Source organism: Gavia stellata, chromosome 21 (genome assembly GCF_030936135.1).
Source record: "Gavia stellata isolate bGavSte3 chromosome 21, bGavSte3.hap2, whole genome shotgun sequence".
NCBI lineage: Eukaryota > Metazoa > Chordata > Aves > Gaviiformes > Gaviidae > Gavia > Gavia stellata.
Window position 1 is genome coordinate 354,839 of NC_082614.1, and position 27,914 is coordinate 382,752.

Below are 27,914 nucleotides of genomic sequence, written 5' to 3' on the forward strand. Positions count from 1 at the left end.
CGCTGTGGGGAGCGTGGTCTGTATACAGAGGGGTCTGTGCCGGCTCCTGCTCTGCCAGGCTGTGCCAGGGATGGACAGGGACTGCTCCAGTCTGGTGGTCCATGGAGACTGGCTACTTTTGGGGAGGGAAGGCAGGGGTACTGGGGGTCAGGTGTCCTGAGGGCCAAGAGGGTACCTGGAGCCAAGGCAGGCATGCTGGCCGGTGGGCTGCAGGGACTCTTGGGATCCACCTTATGTATTTTTATTAATGGCCTCTGCCCACAAAGCAGCAGATGCTGTTGAAACTTGCTGAGGAGGTGGAGGTGAGAAGCATCGCTGGTGGCTGGAGTTGCCCCACCAAGCAGAGACGGAAGGGAAGTGGGGCACGAGGCTGTGCATGGGAGGACCAAGAGTGAAACAGGAGGTGACCTTCAGGAGATGATGGAGGAGGACAGTCTGGGTGTACTCACTGGGGACATGGGGATGGGGAGTCATGACCCTCAAACCTTTCTAACGTTGCTGCAGCAGGCATGGGAGGACCTGGTGGAGGGTGGTGGCCCACGGCATAGCTCTGGCAATCCCTGTGGGAGTCGAACTAGAGCAAGTCCCCAGAAAAGTAAGAGAAATGGGGCAGCCTTTGTATTAGGAGGACACCAGGAGTGAGAGTCTGGTGCATGGGAGCTGGCAGCGTGGCAGGGGGGGTACATGCTGGGTCAGGGTGGGTGCGTACCTGGCCAGGATTGAGCTGCATGGGGCGATGTGTGGTGCGATGGTGGGGCTGGGAGACAGGGTCTGCTGCTGGGTGCCATCACATGGGGTAAGGAAGTGGGTGGGGAACAAGGGCTCTGGGTCCTGGTGACATTCAGGACTCAGCAGGCAGGGGAGGTTTCCTGCGCCCAAGGACCAGACCCTGGGCTGCCCCACCGGACAGGCTGTGCTTTGTGGGACACACCGAAGAGGCCGCAGTGAGGTCTGTGCTTCGCTTTGTTTGTAGGGTGTGTTCGAAACGGATCTGCTGCTGTGACTGCTCCACAGTTCCCGCTGGCCCTCGTGTTAAAGACAATATTGTGCGTGTACAAAGAATTGGCAAGGCGGCAGCTCTGCTGTAGATAGGGTACGGTTTGGGATCAAGGGTTGTTTTTTTCCACAGCGGGGACCGGAGTCAGAGCCAGCTCTTCCCTGCAAGTATGGAGAGTGCCACCAGATGCTCGGAGCCGCCCCCTCCTCTTGTGCTCCTGCTCGGGGAGCGCAGCCTGCAGAGCCAGATCTCACTGGCTAGAAAGGGCAGGCGGTTCTCCCTGCTCTGCAGAGCAGGCAAGGCTGTTTGCAGACGAGCAAGTCTTCCAGGAGATGTGGCGCTGCCGTGCGTCCCCTGTTCCCTGGCGTGCCTGGTGTGCGTGGCGTTGCGTGCTGGTAGGTGAGGAACCAAGGAACACGGGGCAGCGTGTGTCCAGGCTTATAGATAGGAAAGTTTTGCTTTCTTGTTTTTGAAGATCGATTCTGTCCAGAATAAAGAGTGTGCAACAACTGGCCAGAATCTCTCACTTGAACAGTAAGTGTGGTAGAAAAAGGCCATTATTGATAGACATCAGGGACCTTCCTAAAACTCTGTGTGTCTGTTGGGACGGTATCCCTGAGTACAGGTGCCTCCATTGACTTTCTTCTCCTGGCCATAGGGCCTTATCTCAGACCTAAGTGCATTGTGACAGTCGGTAAGATCTAAGCGTGCAGAGCACAAGGGTGTTAGTGAGACACATTTTAAGTGTCCTTATATTAAGCAGGAGAGAAATTACTCTGACATGGACCTTTCAGAGACATTCATGAAGGATGTCCCAAGAAGAAGGTGCCGAGTTCTTCCAATGGTGATAACATCGCTGTGAGTCCAAAAATTGTCTGCAGTAACTGATAATGCTTCTGAAGGACAAAATTCTTGAGGCAGAAATAGGCATACATTTGCAGCAACAGAACCAAGACGCAATAAAACAAAAATTTTATTGTATGCAGGGGCAGTTAAAAAACAGCAGCTCCTGTTGAGTGTGGAGCTGCAGGACGTTGCCTTACAAGACCTATGCTACAAATGACTGAAAACTAGAAAAACAAAGCTGCCACAGGGGAGAGAGGCAGAGAGATCAAGGGCACAGCTGGACTTCTGCTCCTGCAACAGCAGGGAACCGCTGGCCAGAAATGGCCCCGAGGACCATGGGCAAAGGGTGGTGCTCAGTGCTGCGGAGGAAGGCGAAAAACCCCTGGGGACCTGTCCCAATCTGCCTGGGGGAAAAAACTCCTTCCTGAGCCCAGAACTGGCAATTGCTTCCTGAGCATGTGAGCAAGACCTGTCGCCCAGGCCCCAGGGCTGCCACGGCTCCAGGGGACACCAGCGCTGCCTGACCCTTTCCCTCCCTCCACTGGAGGCATCTTAGGGGCTTCCAAGCATGGCAAAATACTCCAGAAGTGATAGGCCTGGAAGAAAAGATGTTATTCCCAGTCCCTGCAGGAGAACACCCTGGGTCCTCCAAAGTGTTGAGAGAGTGAACATCTTTGAATAACTCCACTTCCCGTTTCTAGTGGGGGCTGCATCTGGCAATGGAAGAGGTGTGGATGGGGAGCCCTGGGGTGGTCTCCAACTGCCAAGAATGGATTTTCTTGTTCTTTGTAGACCATTAAGTCTCAGCCTTTTCCACTGATACCCATGTGAAAAGGCGTGGTACCTTTGGGAACCCCCAGGTGTTAGTGGGTCTTCTTATGTCACAAATGGTATTGGGTCCATTCTCCAAAGCTTAAAGCAGGATTAAGGTTAGATCCAGGTTTGTATCTTGCCCTGCTCAGAGCTGGAATTGGATCAGATGACCACCAGAGACCTCTTCCAACCTAAATTCTTCCACGAACCTGTGGCTACACAGTGGCTCTTCAGTGTGGTGCTCTCAGGCATGGGGTTCAGCCTGTTGCCTGGAAAGCTGAAATGCAGCCCATGATTCGTGTTATTAACGGCTGCGGGACCTCCTGCGTCAGGCACGTGAGGCTGCCATCAGCCTCCCAACCTCTCCCAAGTGCCTTGGTGCCCTTGGGGTGAATGCTGGACATGCAGCGTGCACAGTGGGGAGGAGACCCTCGAATGGCAGAGGAGTGCCATGGAGCTGCCTGGGCAGAAGGTGCAGAGCAAGAGGTGCCATCCTGATGGGAAATGAAGACCAGCATGGTCACGACCACAACTGCATTGGGGCTGCCATGTCGCCCTCCCTGCATTAAAAGCTGCCGAGTGGTGTCATGTCTCTTTGGTGGGCTCTTTATCCCGCTCTCCTTGGGAAACAGGCATCCCAGGGGCCCACGCTGCCTGCCTTCTCCATTGTGGTTTTCTTCCATCCTCCAAACTGAGAAGTTCTTCCTCGACCTTGGGAAAGCTCTCTTCCTCATCCTGAGGGAATGGCTTCCTTAGGAGGTATCTCTTGCAGACCTCTGCTTTGAGATCCTGGTGTGTGTCCTAGAAGAGATCTTCCTCATCCTCACTCGTGTGGACCTTGGCTTTCCATGAACATGTAGCCCTTCTCCTCCAGAATGGTGGTGTCAATGAAGAGACAGAAGACATCTCCTTGGGAACGGAGCAGGTCCCAGATGTCCCACTTGGTCACCGTGAATTCCAGTGGGTCCTCAGAAACCTCCTCAAAGATCTTCCAGATGATCTCCCAGGTTTCCTCGTAGGACTCCCCCCAGGTTTCCTCCAGAGCCTCCTGCAGAGCACTGGAAAGAAATCAGAGAGTTCAGCTGTGGTGGAGATCTGTGTGGAGAGGACAAGCCTGCTGACCCCTGCCAGCTCGCAGGCCTTGGAGCCTGGTTTGCTGGACCCGTGGCAGAGATCACGCAGGCATTTCCAGCTGTGGGAGGGCGCAAGTCCAGGCAGCGGTGCCTGGTGAACCTCTCCCCAGGAGAAATCAAGAGAGGAGGGTGGCTGGCTGAGCACGAGATCCTGAACTGCCTGGGAGACTGGAGGTTTGTTGCTGGTGGTGGCAGGATGCTCACATCGTTGTCTGGTTACCTTGGACTGATGGTCATATTCTTGAGCCCTTAGACCTTGGGAACCTGAACTGTGTCCCCAGCAGCCCTGGGCTGGCTTGAGGCTGGCCCCAGAGGAGGATGGGGCAGGGGAGGAGGAGCAGCTGTGGGAGGACCAGAGGCTGTGCCCCTGCGAAGCCTGAAGGATCTGGGGTTGTAAGACCCAGAGGTCACGGTTCTTCTTGTTCTGATAGCCACAACCAGGAACCTCAGGAGCTGGCAGCTGCTCCAGCATCTTTGGCTCCTCCATCCTCAGGCCCCATGGGCCCATGGTCCAGCCCCAGTGCAGGCTCCCTTTTCTGGGAGCAAGCGGTGGGTCGGCGCCACAGCCCCTTGTGCGAGGAGATCACATCAGTCTTCTTGCTGACACTGGGAGCCCTCGCATCACTGAGGAGAGGAGATAGGAGAAGATACGGGGAGGGGAGGCGAGATGTGGGGCCAGGGCTTGAGAGGAGGGATTCAGTGGGGTGGGGAGGGGGTGGAGCTGCCCTGGGAGGTGGCAGGACCCCTCTCTCAAGAGAGTCTGGCCGGGGGGCCAGCAGGGATGGCAATGGGCCTGGGGTGGGGACTTGTGCTGGGCAAGTGGCAAGGGGACGAGAAGCAGCCCCCTCTCCCCTCTTCTCCCTGCAGTGGCACCCAGGGCTGACTTGGCCAGGGCCAGCAGGCAAGGGGCAACTGGGGTCAGGACAATGTCTGTAAAAAGGTGAGGGTGCAGCCAGAAGCTCAGCGAGGGGATCTGGAGGAGCTAGGAGAGGCTACAGGGACAGCTGGTGTCCACGTGCACCAGGACCCCCTTTCACAGCAGGTGAATCATGGCTGGACGGTGTCATGAGTGTGTCTGTGCTCAGTGCTCCACACGGAGAGGCTCCCAGCTGACATCCCCAGCTGGAGCTAGCTTGGATTGCAAACCAGTATGTCTGGGAGAAGCCCATGTCACTGGGCATGGCTCAGTGCTCAGACATGTGCCGGATTCCTAGGCAGGCAATACAGAATTACTCACAGCAGTAAAACAGATGCTGACTGTGAAATGTTGCAGCTGGATATGATGAACCTTGGTGGCCAGGTGATAAAATGACACTGTTTCAATAACCACAAACTAATGCTCAGGGGGAAAATACTAATTATACCTACGATGTACTATATACTTACCCCGTTACCACTTGGAAAATATTTTGGAGTCACAGCAGAGCATTCAATTAAAATAGGAGCCTGGGGCTCAGCAGTGAGCAGAGAGGTAAATATGGCGCTAATAATAGCACTGTCAGTGCTGCGCTGTCTGTCAAAAATGGTGCAAGCTCTGGATCCTGATCTGTGCATGGGTTACCTGACCCTGGCTGGGAACGTGGGCTGAAGTGTTACCGTATTCCTGCCTTGTCCTTGCCTGCTCGTAAGTGCTGTTGGCCACTACCAAAGTGGTGGACATCTGGGCTGAGCTGCATGGTCCTTCTTCTGCTTTTATATCCCTTAACTGCAGTGAAAACTTGGTGTTACAATATCACAGTTTTACTGCTGTGCAGTGGAAGTGCTTGGGGTTAGTAGCGCTGGATTGTTTTCTACATTTTTCCTGTTGGATTATTTTCTGTGTTTCTTCTGTTTGGGAGCAGGGTGGTTTCTCTGGTGGCGTGCTCTCGGTCAGTGCTCTCTGCGGGTGACGCTGGAGTCCTGTTTTGCAGACAGCCTGGTGCAGGGCCGATTCCCCATTCACACTGGAGTATTTAGAGATGGGGTAGTATGTTCCTCAGCACCACAACGGTTGCCTTGTACTTTGATAACCCACCCCTTGATACTCTCTTCGAGCAGATGCTGAAGGTGTTCCTGCACAGCTGTGAAGCACAGCGCATTGTTTCGTTCAGGGAATAGATTATGAACTGGTTTACCGAGGCATGGACATCATCTGCCTGACCGTGTATAGGTCAGTGCATAACCCTTCAAGAGATAGCAAGATGTAATGGGTGATCCTGGGTTCAGTTACATTGTCTTGTGTATGAGCTTATTTCCCTTTCCTAACAGAGAGGAGATTCTGGTTCTGACTCCTGCAGGACTCTGTCATGCCAGCTCTGGATCGGTACCTCCGGATGCTGCTAGTGGTGACATGATCCCGTGGTGTGTCATGAGCTGGTCTGGCAGAGCAGGCTGGTGCCTTGCTGCAAACAGCTGGGTCTCGGGTGACTTTCTGAAACACCTCTATGTGCTTGCTGGGACTCGGGCTGTGGGCAGCCGGACAGCTTCTCCTCCGGTAGTGTCAGCTGAAATCCTACCAAGGACCATTTTGCTTTTGCCTGGTTAACTCCAGGAGTGGAGGCGGGATGCCCAGAAACGTGCACTGTGCTCTGCTCTGACCTGCAGAGGTTGTGGGTGGCTCAGTCAGCCAGAGCACAGCCTGTCCTTCTGAAGGGCCCAGGAGGACCATCAGTGGGGAAATTAGGAGATGTGAAGTGGGCCTGAGGGGATTGCTTCAGATTGCCATCTTTAAGGTCTAAACAAAGCAAAGGCATCTCAGACAAATGGCTGATACTCAGGGACAGGAGCTCTGGCATCCCCCCAAAGTCCCTCATAAAACCAGCCAGACCAGCTGGAAACCAGTCCCACGGCTGTCAGACTGCAGCATCTCTGGGGGGTTTGGAGAAGAAGGCATCCTCTGGTGAGGCACATTTGGGAGCCACCCTTCTGCCATCCACCCCACCGCCTGCAGGGGTGGTTGGGGATCCTTGCTGTGCTCCCCCATGTACGGAGCATCCCGAGGGCTTGCTCCGATGCTGCCTGGGCACTGCCTGCCTGGAGCATAGCCTTGTCCTGCAGGCATAGCCTTGTCCTGCCAGCCTAGCATCCCCTTTCTCCTACAGGAAACCCACAGCAAACGCTGCTCCAGGTTAGCAGGGGGTTTGATTGCTCATGAGTGGGCTGTGGGAATCGGCTATTGCGGACCTTGGAGCAGGCTGGTTGCCTTCCAGAAGCAAGCCCAGCTTCTGTGTTGGTGACAGTATCTTTGTTTGAGCTTTCTCTTCGCTCTCCACGTAGCTCACTTTGTCTCACTGGCACGTTTTGCTCACAGCGGCGTCTCATTTTGGTTTGAACTCGCTTAGGTGCAGTTTTACTTTCCTTTCTGGCTTGATGCTGAGGATGTCCTGGTTGTCCCACCCAGCTCATCCCCCGCCACCTGCTCCTCTTTGGCACTTGCCTCCCACCTCCTTTTTTGCCAACCTTTGCATGGTGTTTTACACTAAATTATTGTCCCGTATCAATGATACATCAATGCTTGAGACTCTGTTTCTCTGATACAAAGCCATTTTCCCTCTCTTCCTGTGAGTTTCAGCAAAGGGCCATACAGCAGTTACTTCTGCATGTGACTTCTCCGCTGTGTTTTTCCCCGGCACTCCCAAATCTTCCTCAGCGTTTGTACACCTCCTTAAATGGCATTTTTGTGCATTTGCTGCTTTCCTTGGATGCTCTTGCTCTTGCGAGAAGAGCTCTTGGCTCTTCCCTGCTCCATTTAATGTTCCTCCTCCTTTGCAAATAAGCTTGTTCGGCAGCTCCGCACACATCTGATCGCTCTTTGTGGTCTGCAGGCAAGCTTGTGTGGTTTTTGTCCTTTTAATAGTCTGTCCCAAACTGGTACCCCTCTGATTTGATAATGGCACTTGTCTGCTTTGCACCATGTGGCAAGGCACCGGCCTCTTTTTCCTCTGTAGCCTGGATTATTTATTGAACATGCTTCAGGCTTTGAAGGTGCTCCTGCAACGCACCTGGGACTTGGTGGGGGTCATGCCATGCACAGCAGAAGGGGAGTTTGAAGATATAGCTGAAAACGGAAGGATACATCTGAATATTTTGAGTTGGTGCTTAAGTAAAGGGGAGAAATTGCAGTGCTTGCTGTCTGTCTCCTGGCACTTCTCTGTTTTCTTCTCATCTGAAAGGTCTTGAGGCACCTTCTAAGCTGCAGAAAAGCCTACTTTGCCTGTGTTAAAATACCCTTTGGAAACGGTTTTACCTTCCTGTCCTGATCAGAAGGCTTTGTAAAAAATACATGGCAAAACCATAGTAAATCAGTTCAAGTTCAATTTTTTTGCCAGTTGTGTTGTATGAATCTTTGCTGTTTTCACTCAAGAAACATAACTGAAAAGGTTTATCCTGATTCTTAATCTGTACCAAATCTGAGAGCACTATCAGTCAAAGCTAATGAGACAGATAAACATGTTTTGAAGTGGACTGTTTGCCTGTCCCACTTAAAACAATCTTGACTTAATAGTATAAAAAATTGGGGTTTGGTGCAAAATGGCCTGATATTGAAAACCCTTCCTCAAATAAAAAATTGTTCCAAAGAGAATGGGATTTCTGCAGGAATGAGTGTTACTGGAAAGGGGGAACTTGCAGGACCAGTGAGTGAAGTAGATTTCTTTTTTCTGTCGCCTAGTAATAAAAGAAAAAAACCTGACTGAAGTGCGTTTATGGTTTAATCATTGTATTTGGGCTGCGACCTACGTGCTTAGAGATTTAATTCCCAAAGGCAGGGCTTTGGAAAGTTATTAAAGTCTGAACATAAACGATACGAGGGTTTTTGTGATTTTAAACTTTGAAAGGATGATTGCATTTCTAAACTTCAAAACTGAATTTACCAGCGATGCCCAGCACGGTGACCCCAGCGTCCCGTTTTCCCCTTGTCACTCGGGTCACTGGGGGTGCGTGGGGCTCAGTGTGACTTGCCCCCGTGCTTCATGCACCCGTTGTGCTCATGCTGCCCAGCTCCCGCCTGCAGCTGTTGGCGCAGGCAGCAGCGCTGCTCGCCGGCTTTCCGTCCCCTCCCTGCAGCACCCGCGTTCCCTGCCAGTACCACTTCTCACGGAGCTTTTCTACCCAACGCAGGTTGTGAACGACGCCTGGAGCCCTGGACGGCGGGAGCAGGAGGTTTATCATGCGAGGATGTGCCCGTGCCCTCGCTGACCTGTCCGCCATCCTCGTCTCCGCTGCCTGTCCCAGCCAGCACCATGGGAGGATGCTTCTCCAAGCCCAAACCAGGTGACCGCTCTCCGGCTCCGTGCCCCCATCCCGCCATCCCCATGGGGAGAAGTAGGTCAGCGGTAGTGGATGCCGGCCGGGGGAATGTTAATTCTCGGCTCCCGCAGGGAGGATTACTGGCCCGTTAATCCCCCCAAATTCCTCTGCACTCTCGCTTCCAGGCAGGGAGCTGTGCGGGGGCTGCAGCGGTGCCCGGGGGGTGGTGGGCGGGCAGGAGGAGAGCTCAGCCCCATCCCAACACCCACTGCCATCTCTTTGCTGTCCCATGTCCCATCTCCTCCTACCCCCCACCACCCTCCCTGCTTCTGCCTTCTCACAGTGCATGGGGGCAGAACTGGCCCCCTCGTGCCCCAGGGTGGGTTTGTGTGACAGCTGTCCTTCCTTGCTGCCGCGGCTTTGCCACTCACTCGCCAGCCCTTAATTTTGTCCCTGCTGGGTGGGAGGGACGAGGGAAGGAGCAGGACCACCTACTGCACCTACTGCTTAATTTCTTGGTACTTTCTCGCCCCACCACCCGGGTCAGGTCTTGGTGGTGCTCCGCTCTCTGGATTTTGCTTTTCTTGGTGAACCTTGTCCATGAGTGCTGCATCCGGTGGGGGAAGCAGCTGTCGGCACCTGGACGTCAAGGACGTTCCCCTTGCCCTGCACACTCCTGCCGTGGCTGGGCTGGGCGGGCTCCCTGCCCTTTGCGCTTTGGCGAAGGTGGGCGTACGTGGGAGAGGAAGGCGCTGCGGAGCACACTGTGTGGGCACACTGGTCGAGGGAGGTCTGGTGTGGAAGTGTCAATGTTAAGCCTTGTCCCGAGCCCCTGCCTGCAGTGTGGGCATGAGCAGGCGCCGCGTGGTCGCCCGGGCTCATCACAGCCGGCAGCACGCACACCAACCCAATGCCGGTTCCCCGGGACTGATGTTGGTGCATGGGGGCTGGCGCGGTCGGCGTTGTCGAAGCTGCCCCTTCAAGGACAGCGCCCATCCTGCAGCTTGTTTTGGCCACCTAGGAGGGATCTGAAGGACAACCCTCTCCTTCTTACCTGCTCATGCCCAAGGGCAAGGGGAATCAGATAGTTGCGCTAATGTATCAGATCAGTCAGCGTCCACATGTAGCCTTTGTGGGTGGAAAAATGCCTTTTGAGGACCTTTTATTGGCAATTTGTCTTCATTGCCTCAGGCAGTGGGATTTCATGTTGAAGGACTCAAAAGGTCAGAGGAGTGATAAAAGTGGTGTCTTCTACCCATCGAGCATCCACTGGCTGAGGTCCTCTGCCTTTGCTTTGCAAGGCACAAGGAGAAAATAAAGGCGGTTTTCTGCCCTTGACCTGTACTGTGATTATTTTATGGGTCACTGCAGTGCCCACGTAACATGGCATTGGACACTGTGGTCAAATATCTATCCTCACTGCTGTGTAAGTTTTCTTTTGTGGAAAACCCACGCTGTTTATATCCTTCCTTGAAAGGTTTAAGGAGTGAAAAACTCATCCAGGAATAAATGCCTTTGTTGACTAAACTTGTAACAAACTCTGCTGGCAGCTCTACTTTATTTTGTATACCATCAGCAAAATTGTGTTTAATCTTGGACCAGTGCAGGAATAAAAGCGCTCTGCAGGCATATTTCCTGAACTGCAGATTTTCATGTAGAGCTGTATTTGCATAGCAGGGCCAAATGAGTGAAAATGCCATCCTGTAACACAACGCTCTCTCTGCAGCTCTGGTTTTGATTAGTAGTCTTCAAAGGCTTTTGACAAGCCTTTCCCCAGCCCCTGGTTAGCACACCACTGACTGCAGTGCTTCATCTCGGTGGTTATAAAACCTGCAAATGCAGTGAGGTAAACAGATGCATTTGCAGATACCCCCTGTTCTGGCAAAGAGGTTTCACAGCCTTTTTATGATATTTGTCATTCCCCTTTCCTGCGGGAACTGTGCATGATCAGAGCTAAACGGTGGACTTCCCTATTTCTAAAAATCCACCCATCCCCTGTATGAATGAGAAGCATACCATTCCGCAGGGACAGAACAGAGCTACTTTCTCCATCAGTGCTGTTTCGATATGAAGGGAATATTTCAGATTCAGCCTGAAGTCAACAGAATATATTTAGACACTTTTGAGAGATGTAGAGGAGGTTCTTATCTGTTCCATCTTCTTATATCCGAGGGAGACCCTCAGGCCCCCTGAGCACCCTCAGCATTTCTTGAGATAACCTTGATGTTGCACACAGCTTGATGTGTGCCAGGAAGACCCTTTGATGAGCAGATCACCGGTACAAGAGCTTTGGGGAGTGGAGTCCTGCAGCAGTAGTTAACCGCGCTGGCTGTACCAGAGGCCAGCCCCGAAGTCTGGCTGCTGCTGCAGTGCCCGACCCCGTCCTGATATTTAAATGTTTAATTAAGAGCTTATGTTCAAGCGGTGAAGTAATCTTCTGTTATCTCTAGTGCTGCAATCCCGTGACACCGGATCCTCTTCTGAAGGCCCAGTTTTCAATCTCTGCATAATTTTTTTTTCTCCGTTTTTTCTCCGGGTGCGTGATGCATACGCAATGAGCTGCCAGCTGGCAGTCTGCGTGGGATCCCAGCACCCGCTCGGGAGAGGCAGCCAGGTCAGGATGACGGGGAAAGGGAACCGTCGTGCGCCATCGACTGCTCGGTGTGAGCTGCAGCAGCACTGTCTCTGCACCAGGCGTGGGAGAGCGGCTCACAAAACCTATGAAACTGTGATTATTTTTTCTTTGCACTCTCTGCTGGGCTCAGCGCTTGATGGTGGGGCAGGGCAGCAGCTCCGGCACAGCATGGCGTGTCTGCGGGTGAGCTTTGCCCTTTCACCGGGGATGCATTGACTCTGAGCAGGGACCGTGTCCCCTTCACAGGGATGCTGCTCGCTGCTGGAGGGGGTGCTGTGGTCTGTGGGTCCTTCTGAGCTTGGCTCCACCGGTGCCCCCAGGGCTTGGCTGGCAAGTTTTACTTCCCGGTTTTTGGGAGTGTGGCGTTTGCTGAACAAGGCATCTGGAGAGGGAGGGTAGAGCTGGCCACGTTTGACATGATGGTTTTCTTGTTAGCTCTGTCATTTTTAATAGAAATGGTTTGGAATCTCTTTGAGATCACCTAAAGGAGTTGTCATTGAGGTTTGCAGTTAAGAGGCAGCGCGGGCGAGCCCAGGGGATGCCTGGAGAGTTCAGCTCTGCCAGGGCAGAGCGAGACCCCAAACATGTCCCGTGGCGGTGGATTTACCCTGTACTGGCTGCGGGAAAATAAACTCTGCTGGGGTTTTCTGGCTGTGCCCACCGTACCCTGCTGGGCCCTCCATCATCACTACCCTTGATGCTTTTCTGGTTTCCACTGCTCTCACAGAATCACAGAATTACTAAGATTGGAAAAGACCTGTAAGATCATCAAGTCCAACCACCAACCCAACCCCCCCATGCCCATTAAACCATGTCCTGCAGTGCCACATCCACACGTTCCTTGAACACCTCCAGTCATGGTGACTCCACCACCTCCCTGGGCAGCCTCTGCCAGTGCTTCACCGCTCTCTCAGGAAAGACATTTTTCCTAATATCCAGCCTGAACCTCCCCTGGTGCAACTTGAGGCCATTTCCTCTTGTCCTGTCACTGGTCACTTGGGAGAAGAGACCAACACCCACCTCACCACAACCCTTGGAGCTGTCGGCACTGTACAGCCAGTACAAGGCTGTTCCCTGCCCTCAGTGCTCATTTGCCTCATTCCTGCAGCCCCTAAGCAGCAAACCCTGAGGCATTGCAGGGTTTTGTTGTTGGGGAAGGCAGACATGAGCTCTCCCCTCCGCTGGTCCAGGTCCTCCATCCCCTATGGCCAGGCATCTTCACCTTACCTAGACTCCCCAGATTCAAGCCAACTCTTGGCTCATGCCAATTCTCTCTTTCCCCACACTGCCGTATTAACTTACTATTTTCGCTGTTTCTACCATTTTAAGTATGATACTTTAAACGGCCTGATACTCATAGTTTAAATTTAGCCTCTAGAAGAGCACTGAGCCATACTAGGAACCTAATCCTGTGGTAAAGAAGTCTTGGGTCATTTAATTGCCCTAATTTTTTAAAATAATGACCGTGGCCCTGCACTGCAGCCCAGCCACACTCCACCTTCCATCACCCTGCCCAGGGGTCAATGCCAACATTTCCAGCCTTCTGTCTCGGGTACCTGCCTAAAAGCTGGCAGATGCTTTAACTTGTCCCACAAGGCTGTGAATAGTGATGGAGAATTAATAAATTTGCGGGAGATGTAATGGGGTATTAATGACTGACTGCCAGGTGTTAATGACACGAGCACAAGAGCATTGTGGCCACAGCGTGAAAAAAACCCACCTGAGCCAACCATGATAAATGAGGCTGGGACACGGTTCCCGGGTATGCGCACAGGGGTCCCAGCCGTGCTCCTATGTAAAGGCTGAAAACCTGGGAGAAAAAAAACCAAATTGGGTCAAAATTTATAGTCTTGACAAGAGTCCATATTTTAAGCAATTGTATGATTTTTGGGGAGCTGACTCAGGATTTTTGAATACTAAGAGCTGGCAGTGCTGAGGTGTATGTGGATGTGCGGTATTAGCCCCTGCTCATGCTCAAATGTTTCATCTGCTTTTTTGTATATTCTTATAAAATACTTCCAACCCTGGCCGGCTGCCATAGTCCTTCATATATATATGTGTGTGTGTGTATATACATAGATAAAAAGTGCATATGTATTAAAAATGTACATGAACACACAAAACCACATACATACACATATATATGTATATAACCGATGCTGGTGGCACAGGGCAAGCAGGCATATCTACATCTACATCTACATCTACATCTACATCTACATCTACATCTACATCTACATCTACATCTATCTATCTCTATCTCTATCTCTATCTCTATCTCTATCTCTATCTCTATCTCTATCTCTATCTCTATCTCTATATCTATATCTATCTATACTTATATATCTATGTCTATATCACTAGATGCATACATACACATGCTTGGAGAGCAGCAGTTGCTCTGCCCTGGAAGCTACAGCCGTCACCCTTGTTCCCACCAGCCGTGGCCGGGGCAGCGCTGCTGTGTGATGGTGGTGGCCTTGGCCGGTCCCCAAGGAGTCGGCCACTGCACAGATTTGTAGGCACGTGCCTGAAACTTTCCAAATAGTTTGCTTTAAGCCCAGGAACTTCTTATAGCACTTGTAAAAAAAGACTGCCAAAGGGATGGAGCACGCTGGACCCAGCCGCACCATGCCAATTGGATTTCAGAATTAAACTTGGGTTTATAAATATTTAATTTAAATGTCATTTTCCCTGATGGCAATTGAAGCAGTTTGCTGGATCACCTCAGGTGCCGCTGAGCCCCAGATTCCTGGAGAGATCATCCCTTGGGAATGCAGGTCTCTGGCCAGAGGGACACCCCACGCGGGGCTGGGGGGGAGACGAGGAGGAGGAGGAGAAGGGGGGGATAAAGGGTTGGGGAGAGGCAAGTGGGAGTTGCCTCCCATGGAGGCAAGTGGTGATTTGTGGGGCCTGAAATAGGAGAGGGGGGAAGACTTTATACCTCTTTTTCTTTTCCTTGGGACATTTGTCCAGCAGTGTCGGTGAATGCCAAGCGGGGATGGCTGGGAATGCTGTCACATACTGGTGCCAGAGACCTGCTGCATTTTGCGTATGTTTTTTGGACCAAGAAAGAAGTGAAGAGCTCAGACCTAAATTTCCATCTTCATCCCCACAGGTTCATACACCCGTGGATCAGCGGGTGCTCACCTGACCCAAATGTAGTTTGGAAAACAAAGCTCTGGGGCATCAGGCCAAGTGAGAGATGGGGATTGTTCCCTGCAGGGTAAATTCACCGGCATCAACGTCACCGTTAGGGCTCAGAGCCGCCGGCTTCACCCGTGCCAGCCCGGTCTCATCCTGCGCCATAGTCGGCAGCAGCAGCACGCTGCCCAGCTCTGGGGTCTGGCTGCAAGGATGCGCAGCCGGGTTCGCTCCAGATAGATGACTGATCGGCTGTGTAGTCGTCTGAAATGATCCTCCTGTTTCTTTGAGTGATAGTATTTTCCAGGGACTGGCATAAGTGGATGTTCATTGTATTTCCTAACCCTGTCCTGGAAAAATCCATGTCTGCTTTTCCAAACACCATAGGAAACCAGTGCTTATGGAAAGCCGCCTCTTTGGTGGGTGCCTGCAGGGAGCTGAGCTGCTTCTGTAGAGCTCCAGAACAAATTTGCTCATCACAACACCTTTTTTTTAATGCATGGTGCTGGGCCTATTAGTTTACAGTAGCTCCTGCAGCTGGCAGCTGCAATAACGCAACAGAAGTTCACATTTTCTGTTAGTTCAGTGTGGATACACAGAAAATTGCTTTACTGGATCTGTCCATCACAGCGCTGGGTGAATCCTGCCCCCCGGGAGTGCGAGGATTTGGCACTTTGGCAAAAAGCTGCCCCATCCCCTGCCCTGCCAAGCTGGCACAAAAAGCAGAAAGTCGTGGGTCTGTTGAAACAACCGCCTGCTTCCAGTGCCTGGACAGCCATGGCCACTTGCTTTTCTCCCATCCTAAATGGGAACCTTCCCCCTGACCTTTTCTTCCATCATTCTCTCGATGGACTTGCAATAGATGGTGTCGGGCAACAAATGAAGCTGGGAAGACCCAGCGCCCTTCCCTCGCTGCAGGCTTGTCCCGCTCTTCTGGGGCACATTGTTCCCCTCTCTTTGCCTTTCCTTAAACTGTTTTGGTCATGAGCTTTTATTTTTATCTTCTGCACAGCTTTTCCTGTTCATGATATTTATAAGAGAGGGAAAGCTCAGCAATCTCCCGTTTGCTTGGGACGCCTCTTCAGTCTCTGGCACTCACCCCCCCGGCTCGCTATAGAATTCCCTGGGCTTTGTTATAAATATTAATGGGTTTAGTTTTATGAAGTCCCTAGGAGCTAAAGTGATGTTTTTCACTTTATGTGAGAGCTCATCGCTGGCTTCCTCTGATGCTCCTGTGTCCAGGCTGCTCCCCAGGGGCACGGGGCGGTGGGTGGGGGTGCGTCGGGTGGGTGCGCGGCGAGGCTGGGTGAGCAGTGCCCTTCGGGGAGCTCGGATGAACGTTGGCATGTCTTTGCCTGGGTGGTTGAGAAGAGCCCCTGTGCTCGCCCTCCGTCCCTGCGGCACATCCTGATGGAGGCAGCGGGAGGGCGGGGGGGCACGGAGGGGCAGTGCCCCGCTGTGTCCATCGCTGCCAGCACCCAGGGTGGCAGCGGGGCCGAGGGGACCCTCTGGCTCCGGTGTCCCCTCTGATGGTTGGGGGGATGTGCTGTGCTGGCACAAGCAGCTCTGGCATGTCCTGGTCCGTCTCGAGGCCAGGGATGCTTTTATTGTCAAACCTCCTCAATGGTGTACACTAAGTAAAACGGACAATCCTTGCTTTTCCCACTTAATGCTGAAGATTCACTCTACACTGAAAGCCTTGTGCAAAATAATTTTGGATATTTCTAGTTCCTTATTAATTGGTCTCCACCTAATGAAGCAGTTTTATACACCATGCCATGTTGGCTTTCTCTTTCAGTTAATGTCATCTACAAACAATTAAAGGGTTTTTTGAAGTCTGTCTGAGCCCTAGAGGCCTTGGCATGCCTCACATTGAGCTGCCTGAAGCTGTTTTCCACTAAAGAGGGCAGGAACTGTGACTGAGGGGTTGTTTTGCACCGATGACTAATGCCTGCTTGCAAGAATATGTACTTCATGCATGCAAAGGTGCCCGATGGAGAAAGAACAGTGGAATAATGGGCTCGGGTAATCAAGCCGAGTTTGATATTCAATGTTTTATTTTCCCAAGCAAGCCAACAAAAAATGTCCGTTTTGATGATGCCTGTCAGCCCCTTGCGAAGTCCAGGGAAGGAGGGAGAGGCAGAATGTCAGCAAAATCTCTGGCTTCATTTTAATGAAGATTTCTGTTTGTTCCTGCAGTTGAAGTGAAAATTGAAGTTGTGATACCCGAGAAGGAGAGAAGCAAGGAGGAGATGTCACCCAACGGGAAAGCCAGCCCCTTGATCTACAAAGTCAACGGGACTGCCCGGCATTATCATCTTGAGGAGCATCCCATTGCCAGCAATCCCTATCACAACCCAAAGGATGTGGTGGAAGCGTCCGTGTGCCACGTAAAGGACCTGGAGAATGGACAGTAAGTGCCTAAAATTTTTGCAGGTAAAACTTGGGAGACTTTATACCCCAAACCGAACCCCCTATCTTGTTCTTCACAGTTTCTGGAGATGATAATTTAACTTGGTAAAATAATTTTTTTTTCTCATCTTAAAAAAATGACATCACAGACAAGTGACAACTGGTTTTTGCCGTGTTCCCTGCACGGTCCGCCCTGCGACTTGTCTTAGAAAGATGTGATGTTCTGTAGCAGAACTTCACAACAGGCTCTGCTCAGCTTGCATTAGACAACGCTGACAATTCTTTATAAATGTATAGCTTTTGTAGTTTTACAAAGCAGCAAGGGTAGCACATGGGTGGAGCTGACGGGGCAGGTTGTGTGCTCCACCACTTCTGCAGTGCCTCGCTCTTCTAGCCGAGCTCATCTCTTTCAATTTGCTTTTCACTGTGGATGCAGTTTTTAAAATTTTTTGCTAATGGCAACACACTTCAGCTGTGTATACTTTCATTACTCTGGTTTAAGAGTTTTCTGAAGTCTAAAAGGTGTCTGCCCCAGTCACTGTGCTTTACATGCTGGTGTTTCTTTTGTGGGGTGCATGTGCCTTTTCGGCAGCATGTTCCGTTAGTCTGATGGCCAACAGCCCAGCATGCTCTGTCCCTGTGTGAAAGGAAACATAGTTCAAAATAGCTTTTATTCCAGTGAAGGGGGTGTTGTCAGGTGTGTGGGACACAGCAGGAGTCTGGCAGCTGTTTGCTTTAAATTGAACTATTACTTGTGATAATATTCTAGAATAATCCATGTAATACAAGCTACTTTGTGCTAAGCTTAAGGGGCTTCATGGGCTATAAACTCTTCTTGTTAGGTAAGTTCATCTAGGAACAAACTGGGTTTTTTCATTGTGGTGGGAATTTACGTATTAGACCATTCTACAAAGGGATGCACCGGACTCTGTTGGATTAAATCTGCACGTGATGAGGTGTGCCTGACTCTGCGAGCTCTGCTGCAGCTCAGAGAAGTGCTGGAGGGACCTGGAGGCGAATGGCCTCATCCGATGAGAGGCGCGGGCGAGGACTCAGTAGAGAGGCACTGGACTGGGAGGCAAGCACAGCGGGTGCAGGGCTGCTTCCAGGAGGTGACGGGCAACCCGCTGCCTCCTGCGCAGGTGAGCAGCGACAGCAAGGCTGGGGAAGAGGGGACCTGGGGCACAGCACAGGCAGTGACTGGGATTGCCTTGAAGCTGGAGCGAAGCAAAAAGGGGCGAGTACCCTGGGAAATACTGGTTGCACAGGAAGGGTCCTCTTTCCAGTGTCAAGATGTAGTGTAATGGCTGAACACCAAGAGTTCATGGAGGCAGCTTCTGCTGACTTCGTGCTTAGGGTGTTGCTAAAAGAGTGTACTCTGCTTTGGTGCCCCAGTGCAAGAAGGACTTTGGAAGATTAGGGCTTCGATAGATACATTGGCTGGAAAGCATGCAGTATGGTAGATGAAAAGATTTGAAGAGCTCTGCTGGTCGCGGGGAAGGTGAGGAGGGAGCTGGCTGCCGTCCGTGAGAACATACCTGGCTGCAGGCGGCTGTAGCAGGGAGCTCCTCGGCTAAAGCTTCAACCATGGGCTCACACTTCAACCATGTGTGCATTCAGCTACTGAAACATGCTACCAAGTACAGCAGTGGACTTGACATCACTGGACATTTTAAGCTGAGAACAGCTTTTTTTCTAGCAGGCTGAGTCTAGCTCAAAAGAGAGGTGCTGCGAGAAGGTCCCACGGCTTGTGTAAGCAACAGGCCAGACCAAAAGAGTCCCTTCTTGCTCTGATACCCAGAGGGATTTTCCGGAATGCTTCTCTCAAGGAGTGTGCTGGGCAGGGGTGTGCTGGGCAGAGGTGTGCATGGGCACAGCAGCAGTGCGGGGCACTGGCACAGGTGTTCGGGCACCTCTATGTTGTGTTAGTGGAGTCTGCAAGCACAAGGTCCTCTTTCTGCCCACCCTTTCTATCTTTCTGGTACCGAGATGGTCTCAGCAGAACCAGTAAAAGATACTGGAGGATAAGCTCTGGTGCTGCTGTACCCAACCAGCCTCCCAGCAGGCTAACTGGGGGAGGTCAATGAGCTGCAGACAGAAAACAGCCCCCAGTGCTCCCTCAGCTCCCGAGCAAAGGTCCTTTGCAGGCCAGAGCTGAGTTTTAGCTGGTGCTTCCCAAGTGGGGAGTGGAGCAGGGCAACAGGACAAACTCCCAACTGAGTAAATAGTTCAGCGGGGAGCAGTGCAGTGTAAATCATCCTCTAGCTCGCTCTGGAGTGAGTGTGGGATCGGGAGCCTTGCAGGTGGCTGTGTGCTGCCTTGAAGACACCAGGTCTTGTTTTTGAATCTCTCAGATCACACAGTTCCTTAGGTAAGTTGTAAACTCTTTCACTTATCTTATCTCCCCATAGAGTTATGGTTGTCATTTAACTGCAGGTTTTATCTGAAGTACTGCACAGCTGAGGAATGCAGTAGGACTTGTACTGCTCTATTTCCCTCGTGCTGATGGAAGGACCTCCAAGTGCCAAGTGTCGTACATGGGGAGGGAGCAGAGCTGCATCGCTCTGGAGTGGGGCTGCCAATTTACTGGGCCAAAACAGCTCCCAAGGGCAGGCGTGATGAGCTCTGCTGCTGTTTTCACCTAAGGTGGCGAGGAAATTGAGTATTTGCCGTTTCTCTAGTGGGACAGTTGATGCAGGTGGAGCAGGCACCTGCATGAAGACTTGTCCAAGGAGGGTTTGAAGGTGTTGCAGGGGTGCTGGTGGACTGAGTCCTGGTCTCATCTCCATGGCTGTGAAGCAGAGAGCGGGACAAGTGTCTCTAGCCTGGGTGCAAGTGACGGGATAGAGCTGGGATGTTACCCAAAGAGGATTTAGTATGCAAAGTGAGTCCCATTCTTCAGAGACCCTGGGACCTATCATGCATGAAAACAGCACTCAGGGATCACACATGGCCAGCAGCTTTCTTGAGCACATGGGGTTTGCTGTGTGCACAGTGGTGTATTCGGTACACCAAATGCAATGTGCCAGGTTTGCTGTAGAGATGGTCCACTTTGTGCAATGGGGACAGCCAGGATTTCCAGACAAACATCAAGTTGAGCGGGGACAGGCGTTCTGACTGGAAGAGGGGAGGTTTCCAGGGAACAGCAGCTCTGTGCTCCACGCCCAGGTCCCTGCAAAATGAGGGCTCAGTCCTCGTCTCTGCACTTTCCTCTGCGGTTAGCTAGAAGGCTCTGCTGTAGGGAAGCAGATAATTTCATTGGGAAGAGGTTGAGTGCCTCACAGAGGGCCATGGATTGCACAGGGTGAATCATCAGGCTATTGGTTGGAAAGGGAGCACATGAATGGCAAGAAAAGGAGGTGAGGACAGGATATGTTGGGCTGAAGATCTGGTGGAGACATAGTGAGAGAGCAGAGGGTAAACATCTGCTCAGTGCAGAGCAACATCAGTCTCAATGATGCTTGTGCAGCCTGCTCTGCCCCTATGGCTGCAAAGCCGCAGAAATCCCCTTGGCAAAGATCTGGGTAGGTGGAGGAGTGGGGGTCTCAGCGCTGGAGCCTCCTGCATCCCAGTCTCCAAACTCTGCAGAGAGGAGCAATGGGCAGCCTCCTGGAAATGGTTGAAAGACTCCTATTTCAGTGGATAGTGCAATTGCCCAGTGTAATGCAACTGCCTAAATGCAGCCCAGATCTGTATATGGTCTGCAGGGCTTGGAAACTCTTGCAAATAAATGCACGTGTTGCAGCTGCATTGCAAAACCTGTGCCCAGCTAACCTGCAGCAAGCAGAGCAATGGGGCCCAGCTGGCTGGGCACTGGGGAGAAGGCATGCCATTCCCGGGGAGACCTGGGCAGCCAGCTGCTGTGGGCAAATGCACCCACTATTCAGGGACACTGCACCCACACTGCGGGCAGTGCAGAGGTGTGTATCACTCAGCACAGCCCTGCTCAGCCGGAGGGCTGCAGATCAGCTCTCAGTCAAGCCAAAGGACGTAGAAAGGATTTTCTAAAATGCTACTTTCCATCGCTGATGGCATCATTAATCGCTCATTCAGCAGTGGGGATGCTCAGTAGCTCTTTCTGTCTTTGCAGGCAAGGTGCGTGATCGGCAAAGAGATGCTTTTGGCCAGGACAGGGGTGGATGGAGCCTCAGCCTGGCTTGACTGCAGCTGGGGAGGTGTGACCCAGAGAGCTGAAAAATTGCAAAGCTTTGTGTGTAAAGGATTCCTGCTATGCTAATTGTGCTTTTGTCCAGGGTACCACACAAGCAACTGTGGTCTTTCAAAGAGCACCTGAACCTCTCCGGGGGAATGGCTTGAGGGTTAAGTTGGCTCCTATGCAAACGTGGGGCTGAGTGCCAACAGCACCAAGGAGGCAAAGCCCCTCGGTGACGCAGAGCTGGGGCCAGCAGCCCAGAGCAGGCAGGCAGGTCGCTGTGTGAGCTTTACTCTGCAAAAACGGATGAGGGAAACAGCAAGGAGGTCACACGCAGGCGTCTGCTGTCCTGAGGGTTTTATCAGGAAAAGGTGACTCACGTTGTTGACCCTGGGATGTGGCCAGGACCAGAGCATGACCCACTGAGGCGCAGGGAGGCAGACCCCAAGGCCGGAGTACGCAAAGGGTCAGGATCACCTCTCCTGGTTTTCAAGTCTCAGAAATGTTGTGTTTGCTTTGAGTGAGTGAACACAAGACTGGCAGGGACCTGCTGAGCTGCTGGGGCCAGGAGGGGAGGTGATGTTGCAGTAAAACCAGTTTGGTTTCTTGCTCCCACTATGTGCTGAAAAGCCTTATTCTGACCCCCTGGACTTGGGTGGAGACCACCAGCTGCTTCCCGAGCAGCTGGGGAGGTGCTTTGGGCCACCTCTTGGCACAGTGATGGATGAAGAAGCTGCCACTCAATGGCCCAGCTTGGATGTGCCCTAGGCTGGGAGAAGTAGAGCCACCTCCAAAGCCACCTCCATGACAGGAGTGACCCACACCTGTAAGTCACCTGGAGCTGGTGGTGAGCAAGTTGAAGGAGAGGGGAAGCCAGGCAGGACCAGGGCTGGGGTGCAGGGCGAGGGATTGGCGTCTGCTGCCAGGCGGATGCTCTGCCACGTGTTTTCCGTGCTCTTCCTCCCCAGGATGCGGGAAGTGGACCTGGGCTGCGGGAAGGCTCTGCTCATCAAGGAGAGTGGCGAGTTCCACGCCGTGGGACACAAGTGCCCCCACTATGGGGCCCCCCTCGTCAAAGGTCAGTCTGCATCACATTCTAGGAGACTAACCAAGGGCATCAAAGTGTTGGCAAAAGACATCCTGGTGTTCATCCAGCTGTGATGCCAGGCATGGGGCAGTGCTGTGCCGCACACTCAGCATCATCTTGGCATCTTCTCCCTGGGGGAAGGCCTGAGCAGAGAGCTGGGGGTGCACAAACCTCCTGGGAGCACTTTGCCGCAGGTCTGGTTTGCTGGTGACCCCAGCTTGCCACTGCTGGTCACAAGGCTGGGACTTCTTTGGATGACTTTGAAGAAGCAAACAGCACGGGCACCCTTAAATTTGGCTTCTGCTTCATTCTTCATCTGGAGCTGAACTTCTCTTGGATGCTATGAAACAGCTGCAGCTCACTGTCTCCACACAAAGCCCAGTTTTATGGGGCTTTTCATATTGTTCTGTTTACTGGTTCCCAGCTACTGAGGAGTTAAAAAAATGCGTTAAAGGGAAAAAAAAAATCACCTTATGATTTTTCAGGCCACTCAGTCTTAAAAAAAGCCGCAAAACCACAGCTCCCTGTAAATCACAATCCTGTTTGTGGCGGATGGAGGAAGCTCTTTGGGCAGACAGGATCCTTTCAGTAGCAAAAAGAAATGTTGCTGGTGTTACTGATTGAAGTGGGATGAGTGAGGTACAGTGGTTTCCCATCCTGGCACTTAAAAATATACATCGTGGCATTTTCTCAGCACGGGCTTCAGGCAGGTCCCTACCCAGAGTCTGAGTAACGGCAGCAGGCAGTGCTGGCCTGGCTGCATGCTGGAGAACGGTGTCACCCAAACTGGGGGTGGGGGGCACTTTGCTGGAGGTGGGATCCTGGGGAAGACAACAGAGCATCCTGCTGAGTGCCCTCTGGGCACTGCTGGCCCAGCAGCAGTGCTGGGTGCAGGCAGCCATGCTCTCAGCCCCTGGCCTGGGGCTAGCAGCCCGCTGAGCAGGGCAGGAGAGCCCCATGCTGCTCTGGTGGCCAACGGAGGTGAGAGCCCGCCTGCCTTTCAGAAACCTGTGGGCACATCCCTGAGACTGGCCACTGGCACAGGGATCTCATTGGGGAATACAGGATTTGCTGCAGAAGTAAGTGCAGGAGCTGTCTCTGCGTCCCCACGTGTGGTGGGTGACAAGACATGGCACTGCTGTGCCTTGGCAAGTGAAGGCACAAGCTCCGGACCAGTCCAGCATGGCCAAATTGTAGCCGTTCACTCTACTCTGGCATTGTGAACCAGCTCTTTCAGGTAGGGAAAGCCAAAGTCCAAGGTAGCAGCCTCTGAGCAAATACTTGCGAGGAGTGAACTCGTGGCTTTCGGCATGCCCCATGCTTTCCTTGGCGATGTGCAGACTCCTTGCTGTGTCAGGATCTGTTCTGAAACACACTTGCTCTTAGTAAGAGATGCTCTGCTTGAGGTGCTGCTTGCTCCGGGTGCTACTGGGGCTTGTGGAAGCGACTACGAGACCCTGGAGACTGCAGCCCCAGGCCCTGCCGGAGAGTGAGATTATATTCCAGGCCGAACAGACAGCTTTGGAGCTGTGCTCAGTGGTGCTGGAAGGGCACTGTCAGCGGGGGCATTTTAGATAGGATCCCTCATACAGGATCCCAGAACTGTGTCCATCCTCTATCCCAAATGGCTGGACCAGTCCCACGTGCAAGTTAAGAGAACTCCACACCAAGTAGCCAAGATGCTGTTGACCATCCAGGTCCACAACAGCTGCCGTGTGTCCTGCAGGAGAGGTGACACCTCTGGGTAAAGGAGTGTCACGGGGACATGCTGGCAGTCTGAACTTTGAAGCTGCTCTGCGTGGAGCAGCACAGCTCCTGCTGCTGCAGGAGGCCCTGGGCAGCAACCTTCAGCCTTCAGGAGGTCAACCTCGCTCAGCAGTGGCATTCACGCTGTGAAGAAGCCGAAGAGTCCACCATCACCAGGACAGCATGAGGGGGACCTGGCCTCTGCCGTGCCTGCTGTGGCCAGGTCACGGCAGCTCAGTCGCAGCAGGCTGCAGGCAGGGATGGGAGGCAGCTGCAAGGCAGCACCAACTCTGCTCTGCCATGTTTCCTGCAGGGGTTTTGTCCAAAGGAAGAGTCCGCTGTCCCTGGCACGGAGCTTGCTTCAACATTGGCACAGGTGACATAGAGGACTTTCCTGGCTTGGACAGCTTACCCAGGTTCCAGGTGAGACCTTCATTCTTGCAGCAGCAGAGAAAATCACAGAATCATAGCATGGTTTGGGTTGGAAGGGACCTTTAAAGGTCATCTAGTCCAACCCTGCCCCTGCAATGAGCAGGGACATCTTCAACTAGGTCAGGTTGCTCAGAGCCCCGTCCAACCTGACCTGGAATGTTTCCACGGATGGGGCACATACGACCCCTCTGGACAGCCTGTGCCAGTGCCTCACCACCCTCATTGTAAAACGTTTCTTCCTTATATCTAGTCTAAATCTCCCCTCTTTTAGTTTAAAGACATTACCCCTTGTCCTATCACTACAGGCCCTGCTAAAAAGTCTCTTCCCATCTTTCTTATAAACCCCCTTTAAGCATTGAAAGGCCACAAGAAGGTCTCCCCAGAGCCTTCTCTTCTCCAGGCTGAACAACCCCAACTCTCTCGGTCTTTCCTCATAGGAGAGGTGTTCCTCCCTCTGATGATTGTTGTGGCCCTCCTCTGGACCTGCTCCAACAGGTCTATGTCTTTCCTGTGCTGAGGACTCCAGAGCTGGACTCAGTATTCCAGGTGGAGCCTCGCCAGAGCGGAGCAGAGGGGCAGAACCACCTTCCTTGACCTGCTGCTTCATGCTTCTTTTGATCTAGCCCAGGATACAGCTGGCTTTTGGGCTGTGAGCGCACATTGCCAGCTCATGTCCAGCTCTCCGTCCACCAGTACCCCCAGTTCCTCCCCTGCAGGGCTGCTCTCAATCCATTCATCCCCCAGCCTGTATTGATACCGGACATTGCCCCGACACAGGTGCAGGATCTTGCACTTGGCCTTGTTGAACCTCATGAGGTTCGCCTGGGCCCACTTCTCCAGCCTGTCCAGGTCCCTCTGTATGGCATCCCATCCCTCAGGTGTGTCAACTGCACCACTCAGCTTGGTGTCATCTGCAGAATGGCTGTTTCATTGGGATAAGCATGCTCTTTGAAGGCGTGGAGCAAACATTTTCCAAGTACATGCTGGGGAGGCCAGTGGAGAGCAGCACCTTGTCCAGCTCTCCTTACTCCCTGCAGCTCCACTTGCATCCATCCACGGGCATCAGACACCTCCTGGGAACCTGAGGGTGGAAGTGCACAGTCTGGGAGGTCGCTTGAGCAGGAGTGGGGTGGGACTGAGGAACAAGCCATAAGCCTGAGATAGAAATCAAGTTTTACACTGACCGTCAGTGCATAGTTGATATGAGACGGGAAACATCCCACAGCCTTGAGCTGGGGCGAGCCCTGCCATGGCCTGAGCTGCTTTCATGGGAGACCTGGTGAGATCGCTGCTTTGTTCGTTAGTGGTTGCACAGAGGGAGTAATCACCCTCTTCACACCGGAGGCACTCACTGTCCTGCAAACTGCGGCTGTTCTGTCATCCTCAGGTGAAGATCGAGAAGGAGAAGGTGTACATCCGAGCAAGCAAGCAGGTGAGGGGCCACTGGCATCCCAAAATCAGGGCCCATGCTTTTGCTTTTTGCTCTGTGTGCATAGGGGTGGGGGGAGCAAGCTTTTCTTTGGGCTCTCTGGCAGGGGAAGCAGTGCCTGAACAGAAGGATGCATGAGCATCCAACATGGGTAAACCAAAGGTCCACCTAGCCTGGTCCTGTCTCAAGCAACAGCCTGAAGTTCATATGGAAGCACAGGTGGAGCAGGGCAGAGGTATTGTGTCCCCCTCCCGTCCTGCCTGTGCTCCCTCAGTTTCTCTCCAGCTGCTGGACACCTGAGCAGGAGTGTCCGTGGATTCAGGAGGTCTTACTCGGTGTTTGTCCTGAACTTGCTTGATGTTTCCTTAAGCTCATAGCGACTTTTAATTTAGTTGGCCCATGGAAACAGGCCTCTTCCACCAGACTTTTGGCCTTGTCTGCTGTGTCTGAATGTGGCACGACCATGACAGGGGTCACCCGTGCTCCCTCTTGAGCCCAGACATCAGCTCCTTTTGCTGGAGAGGAACCTGGTGCATGGGCAGGGAGGGCTCTCATCTCCCCAGATGATAGGATGTAGAATGAAGGCCGTTCAGGCCACTGCCGTCTTTCTTCCCATGAAAAGCCTTCTTCTGATGCACATTTGCACGTACGCATGTGTGAATCCAGCAGCTCAGAACCATCCGGACCCTTACAGCACTTGGGTTAGATCCAGAGAGGTCATCTGCATGGCAGCACTTCTACTCCAGCTGATTTGGGTGGGATGTGATGAGGAGGGTTGAGCCTGTTCCCTCTACCAGAAAGGGATTTTTGCCTCTTATGGCTGGCAACAGGGAGTCTGTGCAGCAGGGCTACAGTGGCATAGGTCCTTGGGTGTGCTCTGGTAGGTTGGATAAGTCCATCAGCTTCTTTGGATATCAGAGGTATATAAGTTCTGCTCAGGTGCAGGATGAAGTTCCTGATAGGACTTCTGCATTTCCGTCTCACCTGTTGGGTGCAGAATTGCACAATGACACACCTGGGCTGCTTTTTCTATTTTTTTTCCCAGCTCTGTGTACCTGGATGAATTTGCAGAAGATGATGGGTTTATTTTTCTTTTGTACCTTGTAAGGGGGTAGTGCACTGGATGGTGGAAAGGTATTTGGATGAGCATGGGTTTGGAGTCCTCGCTGGGTACAAGGGTGCAGTTGTTCCCTTTCTATCCAAGCTGGTTTATGACAATAGTGTAGTTGTCCCCATTCCTGCCTGGCTATCCAGGTTAAAGCTGAGAAAAGATAATGACGTTTCTTCTTTTTGGTGGTGGCACAGGCTCTTCAGACACAGAGGAGAACAAAAATGATGGCAAAGTGCATCTCCTTGAGCAACTATAACCTGAGCAGTACCAACGTGCTGATCATCGGTGCAGGTATCGGGTGGCATGTGCTGGGACCGCCGTGTGTGTCCCCGCCCGGGCGGGTGTGCTGAGAGCAGGGTGTCTGTGTGCTGTGCACCTTCTGTCACCCCTCCTGCGTCCCTCCCTGTGCAAAGGGTCGGACCAGAGGGTCTTCCTGAGCCTTTTTGTCCTACACACTAATGGACCAAAGGTGCCCTGTGCCTCTGGTCTGTGGAGCGTTGCAGTTCCCTGTCCCAGTCTTTTGTAGTGGGTGACCTGAACCCTCTTCCCTCTCCACCCTCCCCAGATACATCAGTAACCCCTGATTTCCACAGCTGGTAAGTGTAAAGTCCTCTCAGGTGTTCCTGTGATGTGGATATAGTTTTTCCTCTTGGAGCCTGCACATCTCTGTCTCATCCCATTGCAGCTGCATGCAGCTCCAAAGCTCTCACCTCAAGGTGCTTCTCTGAAGATAAATTCTTCCATCTTCCC

General features: G+C 52.5%; 1 protein-coding gene across 2 annotated transcripts in view; it reads left to right on the forward strand.

Annotated features, from left to right (window-relative positions):
* The first annotated feature begins 9,008 nt into the window (after positions 1–9,008).
* The window catches only part of AIFM3 (apoptosis inducing factor mitochondria associated 3), a 39,183-nt gene continuing 20,277 nt past the window's right edge, over positions 9,009–27,914 (forward strand). For both annotated transcript variants that reach the window (XM_059827771.1, XM_059827772.1), the window contains exons 1-6: positions 9,009–9,039; positions 16,994–17,207; positions 22,328–22,437; positions 24,506–24,615; positions 26,012–26,056; positions 27,359–27,455. In XM_059827771.1, the coding sequence (XP_059683754.1) occupies positions 9,009–9,039; positions 16,994–17,207; positions 22,328–22,437; positions 24,506–24,615; positions 26,012–26,056; positions 27,359–27,455 (607 nt within the window). The remainder of the gene's footprint in view (positions 9,040–16,993; positions 17,208–22,327; positions 22,438–24,505; positions 24,616–26,011; positions 26,057–27,358; positions 27,456–27,914) is intronic.